General features: G+C 43.0%; 1 protein-coding gene across 3 annotated transcripts in view; it reads right to left on the bottom strand.

The window, feature by feature from the left end:
• Positions 1–20,151, bottom strand: part of NUDCD1 (NudC domain containing 1) — a 102,769-nt gene that overhangs the window by 36,060 nt on the left and 46,558 nt on the right. For all 3 annotated transcript variants that reach the window (XM_053248297.1, XM_053248298.1, XM_053248299.1), the window contains exon 7: positions 11,468–11,612. In XM_053248297.1, coding sequence (XP_053104272.1) covers positions 11,468–11,612 — 145 coding nt within the window. The remainder of the gene's footprint in view (positions 1–11,467; positions 11,613–20,151) is intronic.

Raw genomic sequence — 20,151 nt, forward strand, 5'->3', positions numbered from 1 at the left:
AAGATGATAACAAATCAATTTATACACCAGAGCACAAATATTGTCCTACATAAATGAATAATTTACTTAGAACAGCAGCTAGAAGTTAGGTCAATCAATTGTTAAGCTAATGGTTATGTTACTTAACATAATTCTATCTCTATATCTGCTTGCATATATTGATTTTGAATGAAGTGGGGCTGAAATCTATCTGTACCAGCAAAACACTCTTCAGAAACTTGCAAAAAGTGGTCACAAGACAAGTAAGTACTTTGCTTTTGTTTTGGCTCATGAACAGAGCAGATGAACAAATGTTAGGATCTGCTTACAAGGTGCCAGCTGCCATGCTTCCTTCGTCTAAACATTCAAGGGACAAGTAAGCAGGGCAGGGAACTTAATTTTCCGTTTTCAAGACAGGAGTGCCAGGAGAAAAGGGGTGACTCACTGCACATCTGATATTATTTGCTGTATAAGAACATTGCTTCCTGAGCCACACTCACATAAGAGTGTGGCGGGGAGGGGGGGGAGTCTCTTAAAAGAACACTTGGGCACAAGTGACTATCTCAGACCAGAAAGAAGAAGAAGAAGAAGAAGAAGAAGATGGTGATAAAGCAAAACGAAGAACAAAATGTAGAAGATATATTCAGAAAAGGCAACAATATACTCAAGAATCCAGTATTCTTGCATGGATTCTGTAAGCTAATTGTACGAGTGTTGAACATAACGTGTGACTGGGCCTCTGGTCTTGCAGTAATAAACATGATTTGTCCCCTTTGCTAAGCAGGGTCTACCTTGGTTTGCATTTGATGGGTCATGGGAGTGCTGTCTGCCTTAGGGCAGGGAATATCCAACTCACTATTTTTCAAGCAGGGGCCACTCTGGACAAAACACCCAGACTTTAATGTGAGAGCTATTCCCCACTGTGCCGGCCTCTGCATGGTCCTGTGCTTTCCTTAGTGCTGAGATAGCCCTTTAAGAGAGACAGAGCCCTCTCTTAAGGGCTCTAGGGAGAAGCATGGGGAAAGGGTGACACTCAGTGTACGCCTTCTAAGATGGTGCAGGGGCTCCTTGAAAAAGTAATGTGAAAGATAAGACACTTCACCAAGACTATAATATTGCATGCATGTACATGGGCCCAATGAGCAATCAACAAGCAGATGTTTAAAGCAGAGAAGTATGAAACAGAGCTGAAAAGTAATTGGTATAAAACTGTAAAGGATCTTTTAAAAACAAACAGAAAGAGAAAAAGGCTTCACTTTGGGAGAGCGAAGTGAACCTCAAGTTGAACACAGAGTTCAAAGAAACCCTATGCATAGGCTCAGCCTACACACCCCTGAAACCTCAAATAAATGGAGAATAAATGATGATAATGATGGTTTGGGGTTTAAATGGACAATATCAAGCCTCCCCGTACAGTCTCCATGTTTTTCATACAAAGCCAATGCCTTAGTTACACAAGTCACAGTCTTTTTTAAAACAGTCAGGAATCATACACTTTCCCCAAAGCCAATGCCTTAGACTAGATGAAGGAAAGGCAGCCTCCCTTTCAGTAAAGTATATGTAAAGTGTGCTGGCGGGTCAGTGTCGACTCCTGGCAACCACAGAGCCTTGTGGTTTTCTTTGGTAGAATACAAGAGAGGTTTACCATTGCTATCTCCCACGCAGGATGAGATGATGCCTTTCAGCATCTTTCCTATATTGCTGCTGCCCGATATAGGGGTTTCCCATAGTCTGGGAAACACACCAATGGGGATTCGAATCGGCAGCCTCTGGCTTGCTAATCAAGTTATTTCTCCACTGCACAATTAGGTGGCTCCCTCCTGCAGGTACCTGTGCCCTTTTCTTCCCGGTCACTAAAGATAATCATGGACCTCCCGCCCTCCCTTGTGATCGTTCTCCAACTCACCCCCATACCAGCTCACAGAGGATCCAGTCAGACTCCCAATTTTGCTGCTGTTGCTGCTGCTGGGCTGGGCTGGGCTGCACGCAAGGAAGTCCCCTGATTTTGCTGCAGACAGTGTTGCTGCTGCTACGGAGCAACTGGCTGGGCTGGCATGCATGTGGAGCCAGAGCAAAGCGCCGCCTGGAAGTAAACAACTGTTGCAGCCCTGCCTGCCTGCTTCTCCCAGCCACAGGTGGCTCTCTGGGGGAAAGGGTGGTGCAAGGGGCCGTACTCGGCCCAAACAGCAAACAATTGGTGCCAGCCCCACCTGATTCCGTGCTAGCCCTGCCTCCTTACCTCTTCCCTTCTATGCAAGGGGAAGGGCTAAGGACTGCGCCGAATACGGAACAAAAAGAAACTACCGAGGCTACCGAGCAGCCTCACAAGTTGCAGCAGCTTCACAAAGGTGTGAGGTGCTGTCTGATGCTAGCTGGGAGTAGGAAGCAGGGAGAGAAGATGCTTTGGCGGCCCCTGGGTAGGTGGCGGCCAGGGCACGGACATCCTCCTGTGTTCCATTGTAGACATGCGGCTGGTTCCCTGTCCCCAAAGGGCTCAGAATCTAAAAAGAAACGCAAGGTAGACACCAAGAGCAGTCAGTGGTGGAATGCTGTGCTGGGGTTGGATAGGGACATTGACTTCCCCCCTGCTAAATACGAGAGCATCACCACTACAAAAGGTGCCCCATTGCTCAGTTAGCAGGGGTTACACAGTGGTCCACACAGTAACAGCGGCAGGGTTGGGAGGGGTGCACAGCGACAGCCTGAATTCTACTCAACAAGGGGCCGCTCCCTGGCGAGTGGAACTGTAGATGCCTGGACATACTATTTGCCTTATTGCTTTAATAAACTAGATACAACATGACAAAGCACTGCCTTTGTGGAGGTATTTTTAAAAACCCACCCTGCCCCAGAATGTGGCAATAAATCCGGCCCTAGATTCATTGCTTTTCGCTTGGGAGATCAGGCACCTTCCATAACTAATGTCTATGGTTCACAAAAGACCTGGGTCAAAAGATACTAAAAAACTAAAGTTAGTTTCAAACAACATGTGAGTAAATGAAAGCTAGGGAAAAGATTCTAGCCACACTCCAACCACTTGTTTCTGGTAATAGTTAAGGGACGAGTAATAATGTCGAGACATTTAACTGAGAAAGCTGAGATTTTTCAAAACTGAAACTTCATAAAACTGGATTTCCTAGGAACATTTGTAAATGTAATAATAAACCCTGAACAAAAGAATTGCAGAGCTGCCCAAATTGGGAAGAAGTACTTTAAGTGGGACCTCTGCTCCCATAAGGTGTCTCCACCTGATTCAAATGTAACCATAGCCCCATTCACACATTATTCTCAGTACTCGTACAAGTGTACCCAGAGGCCCATTCAGACATTTTCTACACTTATGAGTGTACAGTGTACACCACTACAGATCTGTACACAGGTAGAGTCATTCACATGTTATGTTGAATGCAGGTAGAGAAGTACACTTCCTATCTGTACCATGCATTTGAAGAGCCTTTATCTGGGTCCACTTTTAAAATGAACACAGGTACAGTCATTCACACAAACACATCTGTACACTCATACAGCATAATGTCTGAATAAGGCTCATCATTTTAGTTACTTACTCCCTTACTTACTCCCTTCTGCAGCCCCCGTCATGCCTCATCCATTCCACTCTGGAGTGTTCTCAATTTTGGGGAGCATTTTTTTCTGCTGAGTAAGAGTGGAGGATAAAGTGAGAAATGTTACTTGCACGAGTTTCCTTGGCTTTCACAATTTAGGATCCAACCACTCAAATTTGGTTTGTGCAGCAGTCTCGAACACAGAGTGAAGTGCTCAAGTCCTGAGGAGCACCTGGTTTTCTCTGGATTAAGACTCAGTCTTTCTCCTGGTAACTTTTAACCACTCTAGTGCTACAGAGCCTTAGCCTTTGATAACCTTGTAAGGTAAGAAATACTGGAAGAAAGCAGTTTAGAATACGGCTGGTCAGTAGTCAAGGTGTGATATTAGATGGCATTTTATAAGGCATATTATTGTATCCACTTTAATTGTTCTACAGACGCAGCATGTGAAGCTCAGACTGAAAGATATGGTAGAACCAAGTTTTAATTTGACTTCATTTCACGTATTTAATATATGACACAGTCTTATACCCTTTTCATGCTTATACAGTTTTAATTCTTGTTCATTTCTAAAAATATTCAACATTTTATTGCTGTAGAATTTAGATGTCTATTAACAAGCTAATACACTGTTTCAGAATTGAATTCGCAGAAGCGTTTTTGGGGTAATTAGCCAACTCTTCCCTGCCCGCTCTCTCCCTCGATCTCATCTGCTTCTTTGCATGACACCTGGCCTATTCCTGTTGATCATATTTTGCAGTTTTGGGTTCAATTGCATCTTGATGGATTAGCTTACCATTCCATTAGGGTGCATCTCACAGCTCTGGCTTTTCATCATGCTAAAGCCAAAGGTTTGGAAAATAACACCTCAGACTTCAGGATCCGGAGGATGCTGGAGGGTTGGGCATGTGCCCGACCTAGCCCACCTGATTCACTCTGGCTGATCTCCCCTGATTTACTAGTTAAAGTTCTATCTCACATAGCTTCTTTATGTATATCACTTTTTGAAATTAAGTTATTCAGGTCAGCCTCGCCGACCGCCTTCTTTGGGGCCCTGCGGGAGTGAGCTGTTTGTGGCATCCAAGCAGGATACTTCTGGTGGGACTTTGGACTTGTGTGATGTTCTTCTGGCGAATGGGATTCTGACATTAAAAATTTGCAGGTCTAAGATGGAGAGGGACATGGGCACAGTTGGCTAGTATTTCCTTGACCATCATCTGCCCAGTCCGTGCTTTAGCAGACTTTCTTGGTGTGCATGGCCATGGGGAGAGAGTTTTGCTTTAACATATGGATGGATCTCCCCAACAAAATACTAATATTGGGCCATGGTCAAGGCAGTGTTGGATAAGGAGGGCCTTCAACCAGGTGATTTTGGTACTCATTATTTCAGGATTGGGGCATCTATGCTGAGCTGCTGCACCTACGGCAGTGACTGCAGGGTTTTCAGAGGATCAGGTGCATTGTATTGGCAGGAGGCATTTTTCCACCTGTTGGCGCTAGGTCCGTGCTTTATTTCCTGACTTTTAGTTTATCACGTTATCTCTGTTTGGATGGATACTTATTTTTTCAGATGCACCAGCCTTTGAAGGTCTGATGTGGGTTCTCGTCTGTGACCACATTTTTGTGTTCTGGGCTTCCCAAAGAGCCAATCATAGCAGTGTTAGCTGATACAGAAGTTCTGAGGGCCCACTGGCCTAATGTTCTCCTAGTCTGATCTAATTTACTCCCCAGGAGACAATGGTGGAGCAAGGGGGAATCACAGGTGTATGGACAGGCCTCACAAGAATGTTAACAGAGAGATTGGGCGGGCCATTACTGCCATGGGGGACAGTGTTATCCCTCATCCAAATGTTTGCCATCCCTTTGCCCATTTGTATCAGAAGGACGATGTTCATCTATTGGATTCGGGAAGCGATCTGTTTCAGGCTGATCTGTAGCAAGGTCTGAAGGAAGTTGTAACTAGTTTGGGGAAAGGGAACTAAATGGGAGGTTTGCTTCCTTTTGTGGCAGGTGAGTGCAAACTGGGGTACGTGGTGATTTTTACATCGGTGTGCAGCCATAGGCACCTTGTGGTGAAGGGTGACTCCATGGAACAGCTCCGCAGGGTTTTGTGGTCTGGCGGGGCGAGAACGGATCCCCTCTGAGGACTTGCTCTCCTCACCCACTCAGAGCTTTGAGGCTCGGGGTGTGTGTCGCCGTCTCCTCCTCCTCCTTCTTCTTCAGAAGTGACTGGCCCACAGTCACCCAGCAAGTCTCATGGCTGAATGGGGGTTTGAACTCGGGTCTCCCTGGTCCTAGTCCAACACTCTAACCACTACACCACGCTGGCGTCAATTTGGGCAATCCTCCCTCAGCACATCAATTGTGTGGTAAGGATGAGCCAGATGTTGGAAGGCAGCTGGTAACTGCCAAGCCTGGCTGCTTCGCCCTTTGGTGGGATTATAACCATCATGAGGAAGCTTGATCTCATGGGAGAAATTGCCTACACTCAGTTTAGAATTAACTGTTTTTCCCCTTGTTAATATAAGTTGAATAAAGAGACCCTAGTTTAAATCCATCACTCGTGTCTTGTCTTTCTTGGGTCTCTGGGTGCTCTTGGGTCTCTGTGCTGCTCAAGTAATGATAAGCAGCGAGTGACTCATTTAGAAAATTCAATGGTAGGTTTGTGCTTTAGGTACTACTTACTCAGTTTATTAAGGAAAGTTGGTTCTTCTAAAATAAAACCAACCTTGATTAGAACTCAGCTTCTCTTGGAGCATTTTTATTCTCCTTCCAGCACAAATGTAGTTCTTTAGTTAACAGAAGTAACTGAATTAAAATGAACTTTCTTCTAAGCCTTGAACTGAGCAACAGTGATGATTAAACTGTAGCATGTATGTGCAATTTGTTGGTCTAACTCAACACACCCATCATTTGAAAATAATGTTTTTGCCAAAATCTGCAGGTAGTTGGAAAATATATTCAGGATAGGCAAAAACATCTCCTGTTAAGGGCTTCCCTGTAAAATGGGATACAGGAGACCTATGATTGGGTGTATGTGTTGCTTTATCAATTAGTAATCTCACTGGAAAGATGGGAGTTGCATCACTCTGGGGGAAAACATCTTCAATCTTTTCCTCCTGTGCTGTCTCCCAAACTGCTCCCACTCCTGACGTGGTTATTAGCTCCAAGGAGGAAGACAGACAGACAAAGCTCTTTACCAGTCTTCATCCCTGCAACTTTGAAGAATTAACAGCAGCTTAGGGGAGTGCAGAATGATGAGAAGTGCAATATGCAATCAGTAATTCTGCCCTTGGATCGGATATTAGATCTATTTAAGACTTCAGGCAACCACAACATAGAACACTAGATTGCTTCAGGCTTGTTTTAGTTTATAATTAACATTAACATTGGCAGTGCTAAATCTGTCCATGTATGTAAAACTTCAATCATCTTTTAAAAATTTAAAGCCCTGAACACTCTTAAAATATAAAATTACATGAATGTTATTCTAGAAACCACAAGCTGCAAAATTAAATAATAGCTTCAAAATAAAATATCCAAAAGTAATATTTTAGGCACATAAGGGTCTTTTTGGCAGCAGCACCTCTTCTACTGGGGAGGAGATCTGGTCTTGCAGGAGTGAGCATGAATTGTCTCCATTGCTAAGCAAGGTCTGCCTTGGTTTGCATTTGGATGGGTGACTACATGTGAACACTGTAAGATATTCTCCTTAGGGGATGGGGCCATAGTTCAGTGGAAGAGCACCTACAGGTTAAACTCGGAAAATTAGAATATCGTGCAAAAGTCCATTAATTTCAGTAATGCAAATTAAAAGGTGAAACTGATATATGAGACAGACGCATTACATGCAAAGCGAGATAAGTCAAGCCTTAATTTGTTATAATTGTGACGATCATGGCGTACAGCTCATGAAAACCCCAAATCCACAATCTCAGAAAATTAGAATATTACATGAAACCAAGAAGACAAGGATTGAAGAATAGAACAATATCGGACCTCTGAAAAGTATAAGCATGCATATGTATTCAGTACTTGGTTTGGGCCCCTTTTGCAGCAATTACTGCCTCAATGCGGCGTGGCATGGATGCTATCAGCCTGTGGCACTGATGAGGTATTATGGAAGACCAGGATGCTTCATTAGCGGCCTTCAGCAATTCTGCATTGTTTGGTCTCATGTCTCTCATCCTTCTCTTGGCAATGCCCCATAGATTCTCTATGGGGTCAGGTCAGGTGAGTTTGCTGGCCAATCAAGCACAGTACATTGTATACTTTTCAGAGGTCCGATATTGTTCTATTCTTCAATCCTTGTCTTCTTGGTTCCATGTAATATTCTAATTTTCTGAGATTGTGGATTTGGGGTTTTCATGAGCTGTACGCCATGATCATCACAATTATAACAAATTAAGGCTTGACTTATCTCGCTTTGCATGTAATGCGTCTGTCTCATATATCAGTTTCACCTTTTAATTAGCATTACTGAAATCAATGGACTTTTAGACGATATTCTAATTTTCCGAGTTTCACCTGTACATGCAGGAGGTCCCAGGTTCACTCCTTGGCAGAATCTCCCAGTAGGGCTGGGAAAGACTCCTGCCTGAAACCCTGAAGAGCCAGTGCCAGCAGGAGTTAGGTAATACTGAGCTAGATGGACCAATGGTCTGACTTGCTATATAAGGCGGCTTCTAATGTTCCTACAGAATGTTCTGCCCTACGAAGTTCTGCTACATTCTGGCTTCTATAAAACAGAGTAAGACTATTCTCTGTGGTTGGCCTTTGGGGAGGCAGTGGTATCCATTCACCACACCTCCCTTCCTGCTTTTAGTGCTCTCTTTGATTCATTGAATTACCAGTTTTTATATTTTGATGTATTATTTCTCTCAAGATTTTTATCCTCATTTTATTACTGTAAGCTGTTTTGCAGGGCTTGTTCAGCTGAAAAGCAGGATGGAAAGAGGGGGAAATAAATCTTGCTTGATGAGGAGCACTGGGACAGGTATCTGAAGGACCTCTGCAAGTGTGGCTCCCTTGGGTCCTCAAATGTTGTTGGACAACTCCCATCATCCCCAGCCACAATGGGATGATAAGATTTACCAGGGGTGCAGATCTCCCTCTAAGCACTTGGGGAGTTTCCCCTGAAGTGTTTTTATGACACCCCCCCCCAAGATATTTTCCTCCTGCAACAGTGTCTTTCCTTCCCCACCAAGTTGCTCCTCAAGCTTTTCTTTGTCTGAACCCTGGGAGTTGTAGTCTAACAACACGTGAGCACTGTAAGGTATTCCCCTTAGGGGATGAGGCCACTCTAGGAAGGGCACCTGCATGCTTGCATACAGAAGGTTCCAAGTTCCCTCCCGGGCATCTCCAGATAGGGCTCCTGCCTGTAACCTTGGAGAAGCTGTGGCCAGTCTGTGTAGACCATACTGAGCTAGATGGACCAACGGTCTGACTCGGTATAAGGAAGCTTCCTATGTTCCAAACGTGCACGCGTGCACACACACACACACGTCTTCAACAGAGTTCCCGCCCCATCTCCCATCATAAGTTGAATATGGCAGGTGAGTATATTGATCAGGAGCTTCTCAGGGTGGTGTCCACTGCATGGAATTCTATGTCTCAGAAGGTCTCCATTGCTCTTTCCCTATTTGCCTTTAGTTGCCAAGTCAATATGCTCTTATTTCAGCTGGCTTGTGACGCGGGTGGAAATTGATTGTGTTTTCTACTTCTTTTATGGAGTCTTTGTTTGGTTTTGCAGCTACTCTTGCCAACTTGTGGGTCTCGAGTAGATGGAAAGGCAGGATAATCAGTCTGCTCTTGCAATTAAAGAGTACTCTTTAAAAAGTGAAGCTGTTTACTAGCCGTACTCCATGGCTTCCTTCTCCATTTTCTCCCACCTACCCCTACGTTTTGCACCTAGCAACGTTCCCCTCCATCCTGGCTTCCTTTTCCAACTTCTCTCCTCACCTGTGTTTTCTCCTACAATCTCCCTTTTAAAAAACCCTTCTGTCCTAGTCTTCCTCTATCCATTTCTGCCTTTCTGCTTCCATTTCCTCCCCAACTTTCTAATTAGTGTTGCCTCCAGTCCTCACCTTGCTTCACCCCATCCCTACCTGGACAGGGGACTTAAAAGTATGCTAAAGGATAGAGTGGGAAATCTGATTTAGTGACTGTGCAGAGCGACAATAGATATCCCAAGTTAAAACCTGAGAGTAAAAAGGTCTTTGCTTGTGTACAGGTGGTGTCTATTTGTCAGGATTCTGCATAGATTTGATGGCAGGAATGAAGAGAGTGTGTTTTACCGCAACTGGATGCAATGAGCCAATTCTGAATTCTTAATCAATGCGCTTTTAACATATTAACAAATCAAGGACTTTAAAACTTCCTACAGCAAGATAATTGTTACTAATCATGCAATATGATTACACAGTTGTATTGGAAGAAGAGACTCTTCTGAATAGCTTTACTAATATAGCTCATTTACTGAGGGCTATTAAATGTCCTCTTTGTGTGACTAACAAAGTGCGTGTCCCTGCTTGGAAGTTTTCACACTATTGCACCACAAAAAGCTGATACCTGAACAGTTCTACGAGACTGAGATCGGACATTATCTAGAAAATGAAATTACATGGAGTATGGATACTGTTTATCACCTTGTGCTGAACAGTTATTTCCTACCAAAATATCAAAGAAGCAAAAGCTAAGATTTTTCACCCTTTGTATGCATGTTTGTGGATCAATTGGGAAGCGTTACCACTGGCTGACATCCAGACCAGTTCCTCATGAGTAAACCCAATGGGAGAAGTTAGTCATGAGCAACAATCTGATTGTCAACCAATGGTTAGAAGTATGGAACTGTAAGTATTAGTTTATCTGGATTAAATACAAGCTCCAAGGCTGTGATGGTGACTGTACACAATCTAACTCTTTGTCTCTCCCTCTCCTTCCCCCAAAAGGAGAGTGCTTCTCTGTGTAAGAAAAAGGCCACAAGGATGTGCCTGTTCTCATCTGTAAAGCATTGGAGAACATGTTATACTGAAGCAGTTGAAAATGGCTTCAACCCACAAAAGCTTAATGTCAGAATACATTTGTTAGCTTCCAAAAGGCACCAGAGGACTTCTCATAGCAGCATCTGCTTCGCTTGGAGCCTTGGAAACTGAAATCTTAAGTTCTTGCAATTTTAAGAAGAAAAAAAATGTTAAAGAAAGGTCACCAAGCCTACTTTAGAGCCTTGTCTTACGCTATCATCACAACCCAGACACCTGCCCCACAAGAGCCTCAATCAGTTTGGGCTTCTCAGATTCAGATGAGTCTAAGTAAGACTAATACATATAGCCCGGTGCTGTATTACACTAAGATGCTATATACAGACACACACTGATAATACTTCTGAAAGAATAGATTTTCTGTGAACAGACTGTGTTGTGATGTACAGGTGACCCTCGTTATCTGTGGTCAGGCAATACAGACCCAACCTTGTTATCCACGATTTTAAAAAAATAGGCAAAATTTGCCTATCCATGGTTCCTAGGTGGCCGGAAATGACTTCCAATGTCATTTCTGGCTACCATTTTGCAGCACAGAGCCATTTTGTGGCTCTTAAAACCTTTCTGAACAATTTCTGGGAAACTGTCAAATACTTTGAGGATTTGGGGGTTTGGGGGCCTATCTGGAGAGCTGGAGGCCTGGGGAGCAAGGTTCTGTGCTTTACTCCCTTTATGTCTCATTTATAGATCTTTTTTGGCTCATGGAAACTAACCCCCCAATTCCCCTGGACTCTAGGTCTCATTATTCACAGTTTTGTTATCTGTAATTGTAGGTGGGCGTGAACAATGAGGGACAACTGTACAAGACCAGGTGAGCATCAGCTACCAATGTGTTAGACGAAACTCTCTTTCCAGATCAAAGGTTTTAGTTTTTAGCCACTTTACCATTTCATCAGAGGTGAGATGCATCAAATTCTCAGCTATGGCAGCACTCTGTGCAGGGTCCATGATGAATTCCCCTTGAGAGTCACCAACAATTAGCTCTGGCCATAAATGACCTTCTTCCTTTTTAATCAGAGAAATTTCCAAACTGGAAAAAGAGAGAGAGAGAGAGAGAGAGAAAAGATAAATCCCTCCTCATTTGAATTAATATTCTCAAAGAATTGCTATACAGATTTTCCTGATGCCCTGAATAGATCATCATCCTCTTCCTCTTCTGTTGCTACTGCTGCTACTACTTATGTACCGCTTTTCAACAAAAGCTCTCAAAGTGGTTTACATAGAAGCTATCTGATTTGGAATGTTATTTGACCTATTTATACAATTTAAAACACACACACACTGTATTAATTTCCCTTCAATTGTATGTCAACACTTTTTCAAGTAGCCAAGCAGATATTTTAGAAATGGAAAATTTCCCACAGTGAAAAATGTTCAGTGGAAAATTTCCCACCCCATATTTTTGCAGACTAATGTTGAACAAAGTCTTGGGGTTGGCTCATGCCATTGAAGTCCCTACGGTTTCCTCTAGGAGTACCCAGAGGCAGGCTCATGCCTCTGTGCTGACTGCATGAGATGGCTCCTCCACAAGGGAGGGAAGTGGCCACTGCAGTATGTGCAAGAGAGCCTCCCCCCCCCCACCGAGCTGCAGCAATAATGCAAACAGCAAGTGCATCATCCTACCACCTGCCACGTGGGAGGTGCTGATTCAGCGCTCGGACAGATTATGAACCTGTTGGTAGCCACAGACACACTTGCAGGTGGGTGGACATTTGTATTAGAAGCCAGCAGAGGGCTGAGCAAGATCCAAAGACGGGACCAGCTCCTACATAATTTAGATACAAAATTTATTTCAGTAGCATCAATTTATTCAAACTTGCAAAACTGACATTTTCCTGGCACAAAATGTGAATTAAGTTGCAACAGAATTCTTAGTGAGTGAGTGTGCGCGCACAATTGCTTTGCCTGTGCAGGCTGACTCCAAAACAAACTATTTAGTCTCCAAGGTGCCGTGGCATTGCAACCTAAAATTGTAAAAGGCAACACTGTTCTGTCACAGCCAGTGTGGTGCAGTGGTTAGAACGTTGGACTAACCACTAGGACTGGGGAGATGCGAGTTCAAATCCCCGCTCAGCCATGAAACTTACTGAGTGACTCTGGGCCAGTCACTTATCTCTCAGCTGAAACTACTCAAAGGGTTATTTTGAAGAAGAAGAAGAAAACATAACCATATACATTGCTCTGGGCTCCTTGGAGGAAGAGTGAGATATGTATGTAGTAAAATAAATAAATAAATACATATAGCAAATCGGGTAAGAAGCCTCTCTAAAAGGAAATACTGTGAATGGAACTGGAATTTTAAAAGAAAACAGAGGAAGAAAAGTTCTCACTTGCCAACCTTCAACGAAAACTGGGAGCAGTCGACATGCATAATTTTCCACTTACGAAGTATGCTTTTCTCATTATACTCCTTGCCTCAAGGGCAAATTCACTCAGTGGAAGTCACAGCAAAATAACTTGTTTAGTGCTAGAGAATAGAACTTCATTTAGGCACTTAATCACAACCTAATCACTACTGAGCCACTTTGCTTTATAAATGAATTCATCCGTTTGATAAGCCTCTCATTCTTCTTTAACTTCCAAATCATTAAGTCATCACAGAACTTGCAGGACAAAAGCTCATTCTGTTAAATTTCAAAGCAACATTCACAGTGGAAGAAGAATTAAAACAAGAATTTCCACCAATTCCACTTTCTATATTCAAGAGAATGGACAAATTACGGCTTAGACATTATAGCGATTATTTTATGAAAGCCTAACACTTCAAAGGCCATATGCACAAATATCTAAAAAGGACCCATGTAGTCCATTTCCCACAGTGATCAGACAGATGTTTCAAGGCAGTGCACCAGGCCGGGAAGAAAAGACAAGATTCCCCACTGCACTATCTCACTTCCAGCAACTGGTATCTAGTTCATGCCACTGTGAACTGAGATTTCATTTAGTCAGTACTGACTGACAGACCCATATTCCACAAATGCACATAGTTCCCCTTTAAAGCCCATGACCAATCACCACATTTTGTGGCAGTGAATCCCATGAGATAGTTGTGTTGTGTGAATAATTTGGTATAGAATCCTTGGTCCTACAATATGAACCAGGCATTCAGCCCATCAGAAAGAGAGAGAGATAATATATATATGTACCCCCTCACTATTTTTTAAAGCATCTAAAATCACTAGATTATTCCAAAATTAAAAACACAGCCCCTCAGCAGTCTTACAATCTATGGTAGAAGGTATGTCACAATATTATATTATATTATATTATATTATATTTATTTATTTATTTATTACATTTATAAACCGCCCCAACCAGAGGCTCTGGGCGGTTCATGTATATATAAGCATACATGATTGGGCAATCTTCCACTTCTTTGGTGTGGAGAGAGATTATACATGTGTACAGATGGACGACCACATGATTCTTCTCCCTGACTTGCTTTATTTGCAAACACATTTGTATGTTTCCCTGCTGATCATCTCATGTGCATGTCTGAAGTGGAACCATCCTATTGAAACATTTAATCAGGCATGTGTCTAAGTGAATCACTTTCCTGAATTTAGAAGGTAGCACCTATAAAATCTGGAAATCTCAAAGTGCCAACCTCTGTTTCACATTCAGCAATAAAACCCACCTTATCTATCTATCTATCTATCTATCTATCTATCTATCATATTTGTATAGCACACACTACTGAAGTCTCTAGGCAGTTTACAGCAACAAACCAAAAAATATAAACAATTAAAACATATACAAATATAAAATTAAAACACCCATTAAAACTACTAAATAGCTAAAAAGCTTGGCTGAAGAGATGTGTCTTTAGTTGTTTCCTAAAAGCCAACAGGGATGTAACAGCAATAATCTCAGCAGGAAGTGCCTTCCACAGCTCTGGGCAAAGGCTCTCCTTTGAGTCATCACCAGATGGGCTGGTGGCACCCTTATTTATTTATTTATTTATTTTATTAATTAAAAGATTTAGTATACCGCCCGATCGACAGACTCAGAGCGGTGTACAAAGCAAGAACAGCATCTAAGATAATTTAAATAAATAAATAAATGGCAAACAACTTGCAGAAAAGAGATGTCTTCAATAAAGATTTAAAGGCTGAAAGGGAGGAGGCAGACTGAATCTCGGTGGGGGGAGAAAGTTCCAAAGTGAAGGGGCAGCAACAGAGAAAGTCCTTCAGTGGGCCCTAGTACCATGGACCTCTCTGAGACCAGGGACCAAAAGAAGGGTTACCTCAGAAGATCTCACAGGACAGGACAGGAATGGCCAGGAGAGGTGGTCCTGAAGGTAAACGGGCGCTAAGCCCTGACGGATTTAGCACCTGTTCTAAATCTTCCATTATGATGGTATCCCATATCTCACAGCTCATCTTCACACAATCCCCATCCTTCTAATCTCCACCATGTACTGTTGACATGTAAACACCAACATCATGGGTTCTCAAACTTGGGTCCCCAGGTGGTGTTGGACTACAACTCTAACTCCAACATCTGGTCTACAACTATGTACTGATCTACAAACAATGTATCTTAAGTGTTCGTCATTATGATGCATCTACACACTATGCATTTTAAGTGTTTACTGAAAGCAGAGGAAGTTTCACTTGTGCAAGGGGGAGGGTGATTCCCCCCTCTTTGTCAATTCCCCTTTCTTGGGGCAGTGCCCTGTGCCACATGCAATTCTTCTCCTGAGAAGGGACCTTCCAACTCTCAGGAGCAGACTTTAGGGGGGCACAGGGGTCTGCAGAGGGAAAGGGAGATTTGTGAAAATTATCCCTCCCTCTTAGCAAGTGGAATTTATTTCATCCATGCAATGAAAACTTGGGATTTAACTCTTTATTTATAAAAAGAGATTCCCTTTTCAAAGGGAATTTGAGTGTTTTATTTGCTCTAGGAAGCCACTGATGGAGAATACAAATTAACAGTTAGATGGTTAATTAATTAACTATTGCATGACTGTATAACCAGGATTGCTTTAATTGTAAAACAAACCTACCCCAGGGGTCTTCAGCTACTGCAAAATGAGCAAACAGAAAATAAAAGAATCCAGAAATTCTTCTAAAGTTCTAAACAGTAGTTCCAGCCAGATCCAAACAATGTTTATTTGGAAATATTAATTGATTCCGAAGGGACTTGCTTCTAAACATGCATGTGTAAAGCTGCATCCTTGAGCATAGCTTGAAGGTAGGGAAGCTCTCTCTAGTTCACAGTTCCAGATCTGGATAAACACCCTGCTCTCAAAACTAAGAAGCACCAGAATGGTACAGCATGCTGTGATGCCGTCCCTGCTGCCCAACATTCCTGGCAGTTCCAGTTCATTCTCACTTCTTTTGCAATCAGTTGCTAATACACCTGCAGAGAAAGCACATCCAGCTGTGGCTGCACATATAGATAAGCCTGCTTCTCTGACAAGCGGCTTGAAATAAAGTTCTAGTTGACCTCTAGGACTAACTGCACTGGCACTACAAGGGAGGGTGGATTTCTGCCCTTCTCCCCTTCCCTCTGAAGCCCATCTGTGCCTCCTGAAAATATGTTCCTGAGGGCCACACAAAGGAAGCATTCTGTTCTTCAGATGGAAAGGCAGATCAGTGAAAACCACCCATCCCCTGTAGCAACAGTTTAGTGCCATATACCGACTCAAGCATTGGTACATCTAGCTCAGTACTGTCTACACAGACTGGCACTATCTCTCCAGGATTCTCTCCCAGCCCTATCTGGAGATACCAGGGATTGAACCTGGGACCTTCTGCATGAAAAGCAGATGCTTGAACACTGAGCTAAGGACCCATCCCCACAGGATCGGGGTGCCAGCCAATATTATATAAGGCACATAACCACATGAGTAAGTTAATTTTGTTACATTGGCTAATTTGTAGGAGAGTTTCAATGCAGATGAGAATCCTGACCCAGAATAAGCTTTTCAACTAGGTGATCTTAAGTCCTGCAACTGTATTCTTAATTTTAAAAAAAATTTAAGCATGTTCGCATGCGGACTAATTAATGTTTTTGCCTACCAGTTGTTGGGGTGTGTGTGTGTGTGTGTGTGTGTGTGTGTGTATGTGCGCGCGCACGCACAGAGAGAAGGATATTTAAACTAAATAAAATAAATATTTTGAAACATTATAAAGGACAATAAGGATAAGGAATCTAAGATCAGATCAGTGTTTGTCTCAGTTACTAAACTGATAGCCAGATATAGTCTCATTACAAGTCTATTTTCAAAATACTTATGAAAGCTGAAACAATTAAACCATATTTATTGTCAAAACAGATCTTTTCAGAAGTCTTAATTGGTTTTGTCAAAATAAAAGCTAGGCTCGGCTAGTCAAGCTAACAACAGATACTGGGAGGGGAAATAATAGAGACAAGAATGGCATCAAAATCAACTCATTACTTTCAACAAGATGTGGTAGATAAAGAGGCTTGCACTGTTTCGCCTAACGTGTGTTAGGACTAGAAATGTTAATTTAAATTAAAAGCTGGGTGTTCAGATTTTTCTCTTAAAACAACTGAGAAAAAGCACAGTTGATTATTGTATGCTAGGAATGATCACACACAATAATGAGATGTGTAGCTGCAGGGCTATAAGCAATCTATTGAACTTAATTCCTAATAATCTCTTGCACAAGATAAACATACCCAGTGGTCAGAATGCTTTATTTGAGAAATCTTAGCTAAAATTCTAGCCCCGAGTGACCATGGACAACATACTTGGCCTTCAGCCGACAGGAACTGAGTTCTATCCAGTTCGGCAAATGCCATCCCTTAAGGTGTGAGGGTGTAAATGCTTCACATAAACCAGAAGGGGACCGGACAGAACCAGGTAAAGAACAGAAAGAAGGATGTGCTACCTGGTCAAAGAGATAAAATGGCCACAAGAATGACAGCACAAAACATCTATATATTTATTTCTCCTAGGGGTACGCGTTGCTAATCCCATGTCTGGAAGCTCTCGCGAGAGCAGCTGCCTGGGAGATAGTGACTGGACAGGAGACAATGATGGCGGGTTGGTTTCGCTGGCCGCCCTGGCCTGGCAGCCGGTTGGCCGGAGGCGGTGGCAGCAGGCCACCTTGGCCCGGCCGCCGGGAGGAGGAGGAGGCCTGAGGAGGCGGCAGGCCAACCTGGTCTGGCTGCCTGCCAGGTGGAGAAGGTGGGCCGGCTTTTGGGCCGGCCCGCAAGACATAAAGAGTGTGTGTGTGTAGAAACAGGCTGGCCAGCCAGCCCGTAAGAAAGCGCAGGGAGGGGGGCAAGAAGTGGGCGGGGGGGAAGCAGTTGGCCAGAAAGCCAGGCATGCTAGCGTGGGGAGCACAGTGGTGGTGGTTGAGCCGGCCGGAAGCGCAGATGCTCTGCACCCGGCCCAGCTAGTAAGATATGATAGCTCATACCATGATGGCTATAAGCATGGGTAAGAGATTCGGTGTATAGGTGCTTATATACCAATACCAGAAGCCTCCAAGCCCAGATGGGTGAGCTCGAGTGATTGTTTGCTAACGAAAACATATAGTGGGCGTATCAGAAACATAGTGGATCAGTGAGAACCAGTGGGACAATGTTATCCCTGGATATAAACTTTATAGAAAGGGCAGGGAGGGGCAAATTCTGGGTGGAGTAGCACTGTATGCTAAAGAAGGGATAGAATCGTAACAAGCTAGAAAACCTAGGAAGATGGGTCTTCCACAGAAACTCTGAGGGTGACAATACAAAATATATGTGCAAACAGGAACATGCTATCACCCTCCTGATCAAAACACTGAAAGTGACTGGGAGATGCAGAAGGAAATCAGCAAGGTGTCAAAGTGAGACAGAGCTGTAATAGCCAGGGAGGGAACTTGGAACCTAGATGTTCTTCCCAGAGCGGCTCCACCCACTGAGGGGAAGATATTACAGTGCTCACACTTCTAGTCTCCCATTCATATGCAACCAGGGCAGACTCTGCTTAGCTAAGAGGACAAGTCATGCTTGCTACCACAAGACCAGCTCTCCTCTCCCCCACAAGACCAGCACTCCTCTCAATTACCCACACATAGTCTGGGTAAATTCACATTCAAGTAATGACACAGAGGCCAAATTTCTAGATATGCTGAATGACTGTGCCCTAGAACAGTTGGTCATGGAACCAACCAGAGAGAAGGCAAACTTAGACTTAATCCTGAATGGTGCCCAGGACCTGGTGAGAGATATCAGTGTGTGGTGGAACCATAAGCAAACAGTGACCATAGTGTGATCAAATTCAGCATATATGGGAGGAGAGAACAGCCAAGGAAATTTAACACAGACACATTGAACATCAGAAGAGGAAACTTCTCTAAAATTAGGAGTTTGGTGAAAAGAAAACTGAAAGGGAAAATCAGGAGAGTAACTTCACTCCAGAATGCATGGAGTTTATTTAAAACCACAATAATAGAACCCTAGTTAGAATGTATACTGAAAAGGAGAAAAAGAAAGGAGGAAAGTCCAAGAGGATGCCAGCATGGCTAACAAGCAAAGTCAAGCAAGTTATAAAGGGGAAGGAATTGCTTCAGAAATTAGAAGGCCTGTCCAAATGAAGAGAACAGAAAGGAACACAAACTCTGGCAAAAGAAATGCAAGGAGACAATAAGGGAGGCAAAAAAAGTGAGTTTGAGGAACATTTAGCTAAAAGTATCAAGGGGAATGTCAAAAACTTCTTTAAATACATCAGAAGCAGGAAACCTGCCAGGGAGGCAGTTGGTCCATTAGATGATGAGGGAGTGAAAGGGATTATTAAAGAAGATATGGAGACTGCAGAGAAACTAAACAAATTATTTGCATCTGTCTTCATGGCAGAGGATACTGAGCATATGCCTGTGACTGAACCAAGCTTCTCAGGTACAGAGGTTAAGGAACTGAGTCAGATAGAGGTGATGAGAGATGACATTCTAAACTGTCTAGAAAAATTAAATTAAAAATTAACAAATCAACAGGGCCAAATGGACTCCACCTGAGAGTTCTTAAAGAACTCAAATGTGAAATTGTTGACCTCCTTGCAAAAATATGTAACGTATCCCTACAATCAAGCTCTGTACCAGAGGTCAGGAAAGTAGCCAATGTAACACTCATTTTGAAAAGGGATCAAGGGGGGATCCAGGAAATTACTGGCTGGTTAGCTTAACATCCATTCTTGACATATTGAAAGATAAAATGGTTAAGCATATAGAAAAACAGACCCTGCTGAAGGAGAACCAGCATGGCTTCTGCAAAGGTAAATCTTGCCTCACAAGCCATTTGGAGTTCCTTGAGAGTGTCAACAGGTGTGTGGATAAAGGTGATCCATTTGATGGCTTCTGGCCTCACTCCACGCTCGTCCCCTTTCAAAATAAGATATGAAGTAGGCCCTGTACAGCTAGCTGGAATCTATTACCACTGCTATTTACACATCAAAACAAAATTTAAATCTATCTCAAAGCAAAACGGTCAAAGCTAATTTAAGAAGTATATATCTTGCAATATACACAGGGGCCCACCTCTCAAAAAACTTCCCTCCCCACCCTATTTTTACTTTGCTGCAGCAATACAACCAACTAAATTATCTTGAAAAA

This window comes from Hemicordylus capensis, chromosome 4 (assembly GCF_027244095.1).
Source record: "Hemicordylus capensis ecotype Gifberg chromosome 4, rHemCap1.1.pri, whole genome shotgun sequence".
NCBI classification, from domain to species: Eukaryota; Metazoa; Chordata; class Lepidosauria; order Squamata; family Cordylidae; genus Hemicordylus; species Hemicordylus capensis.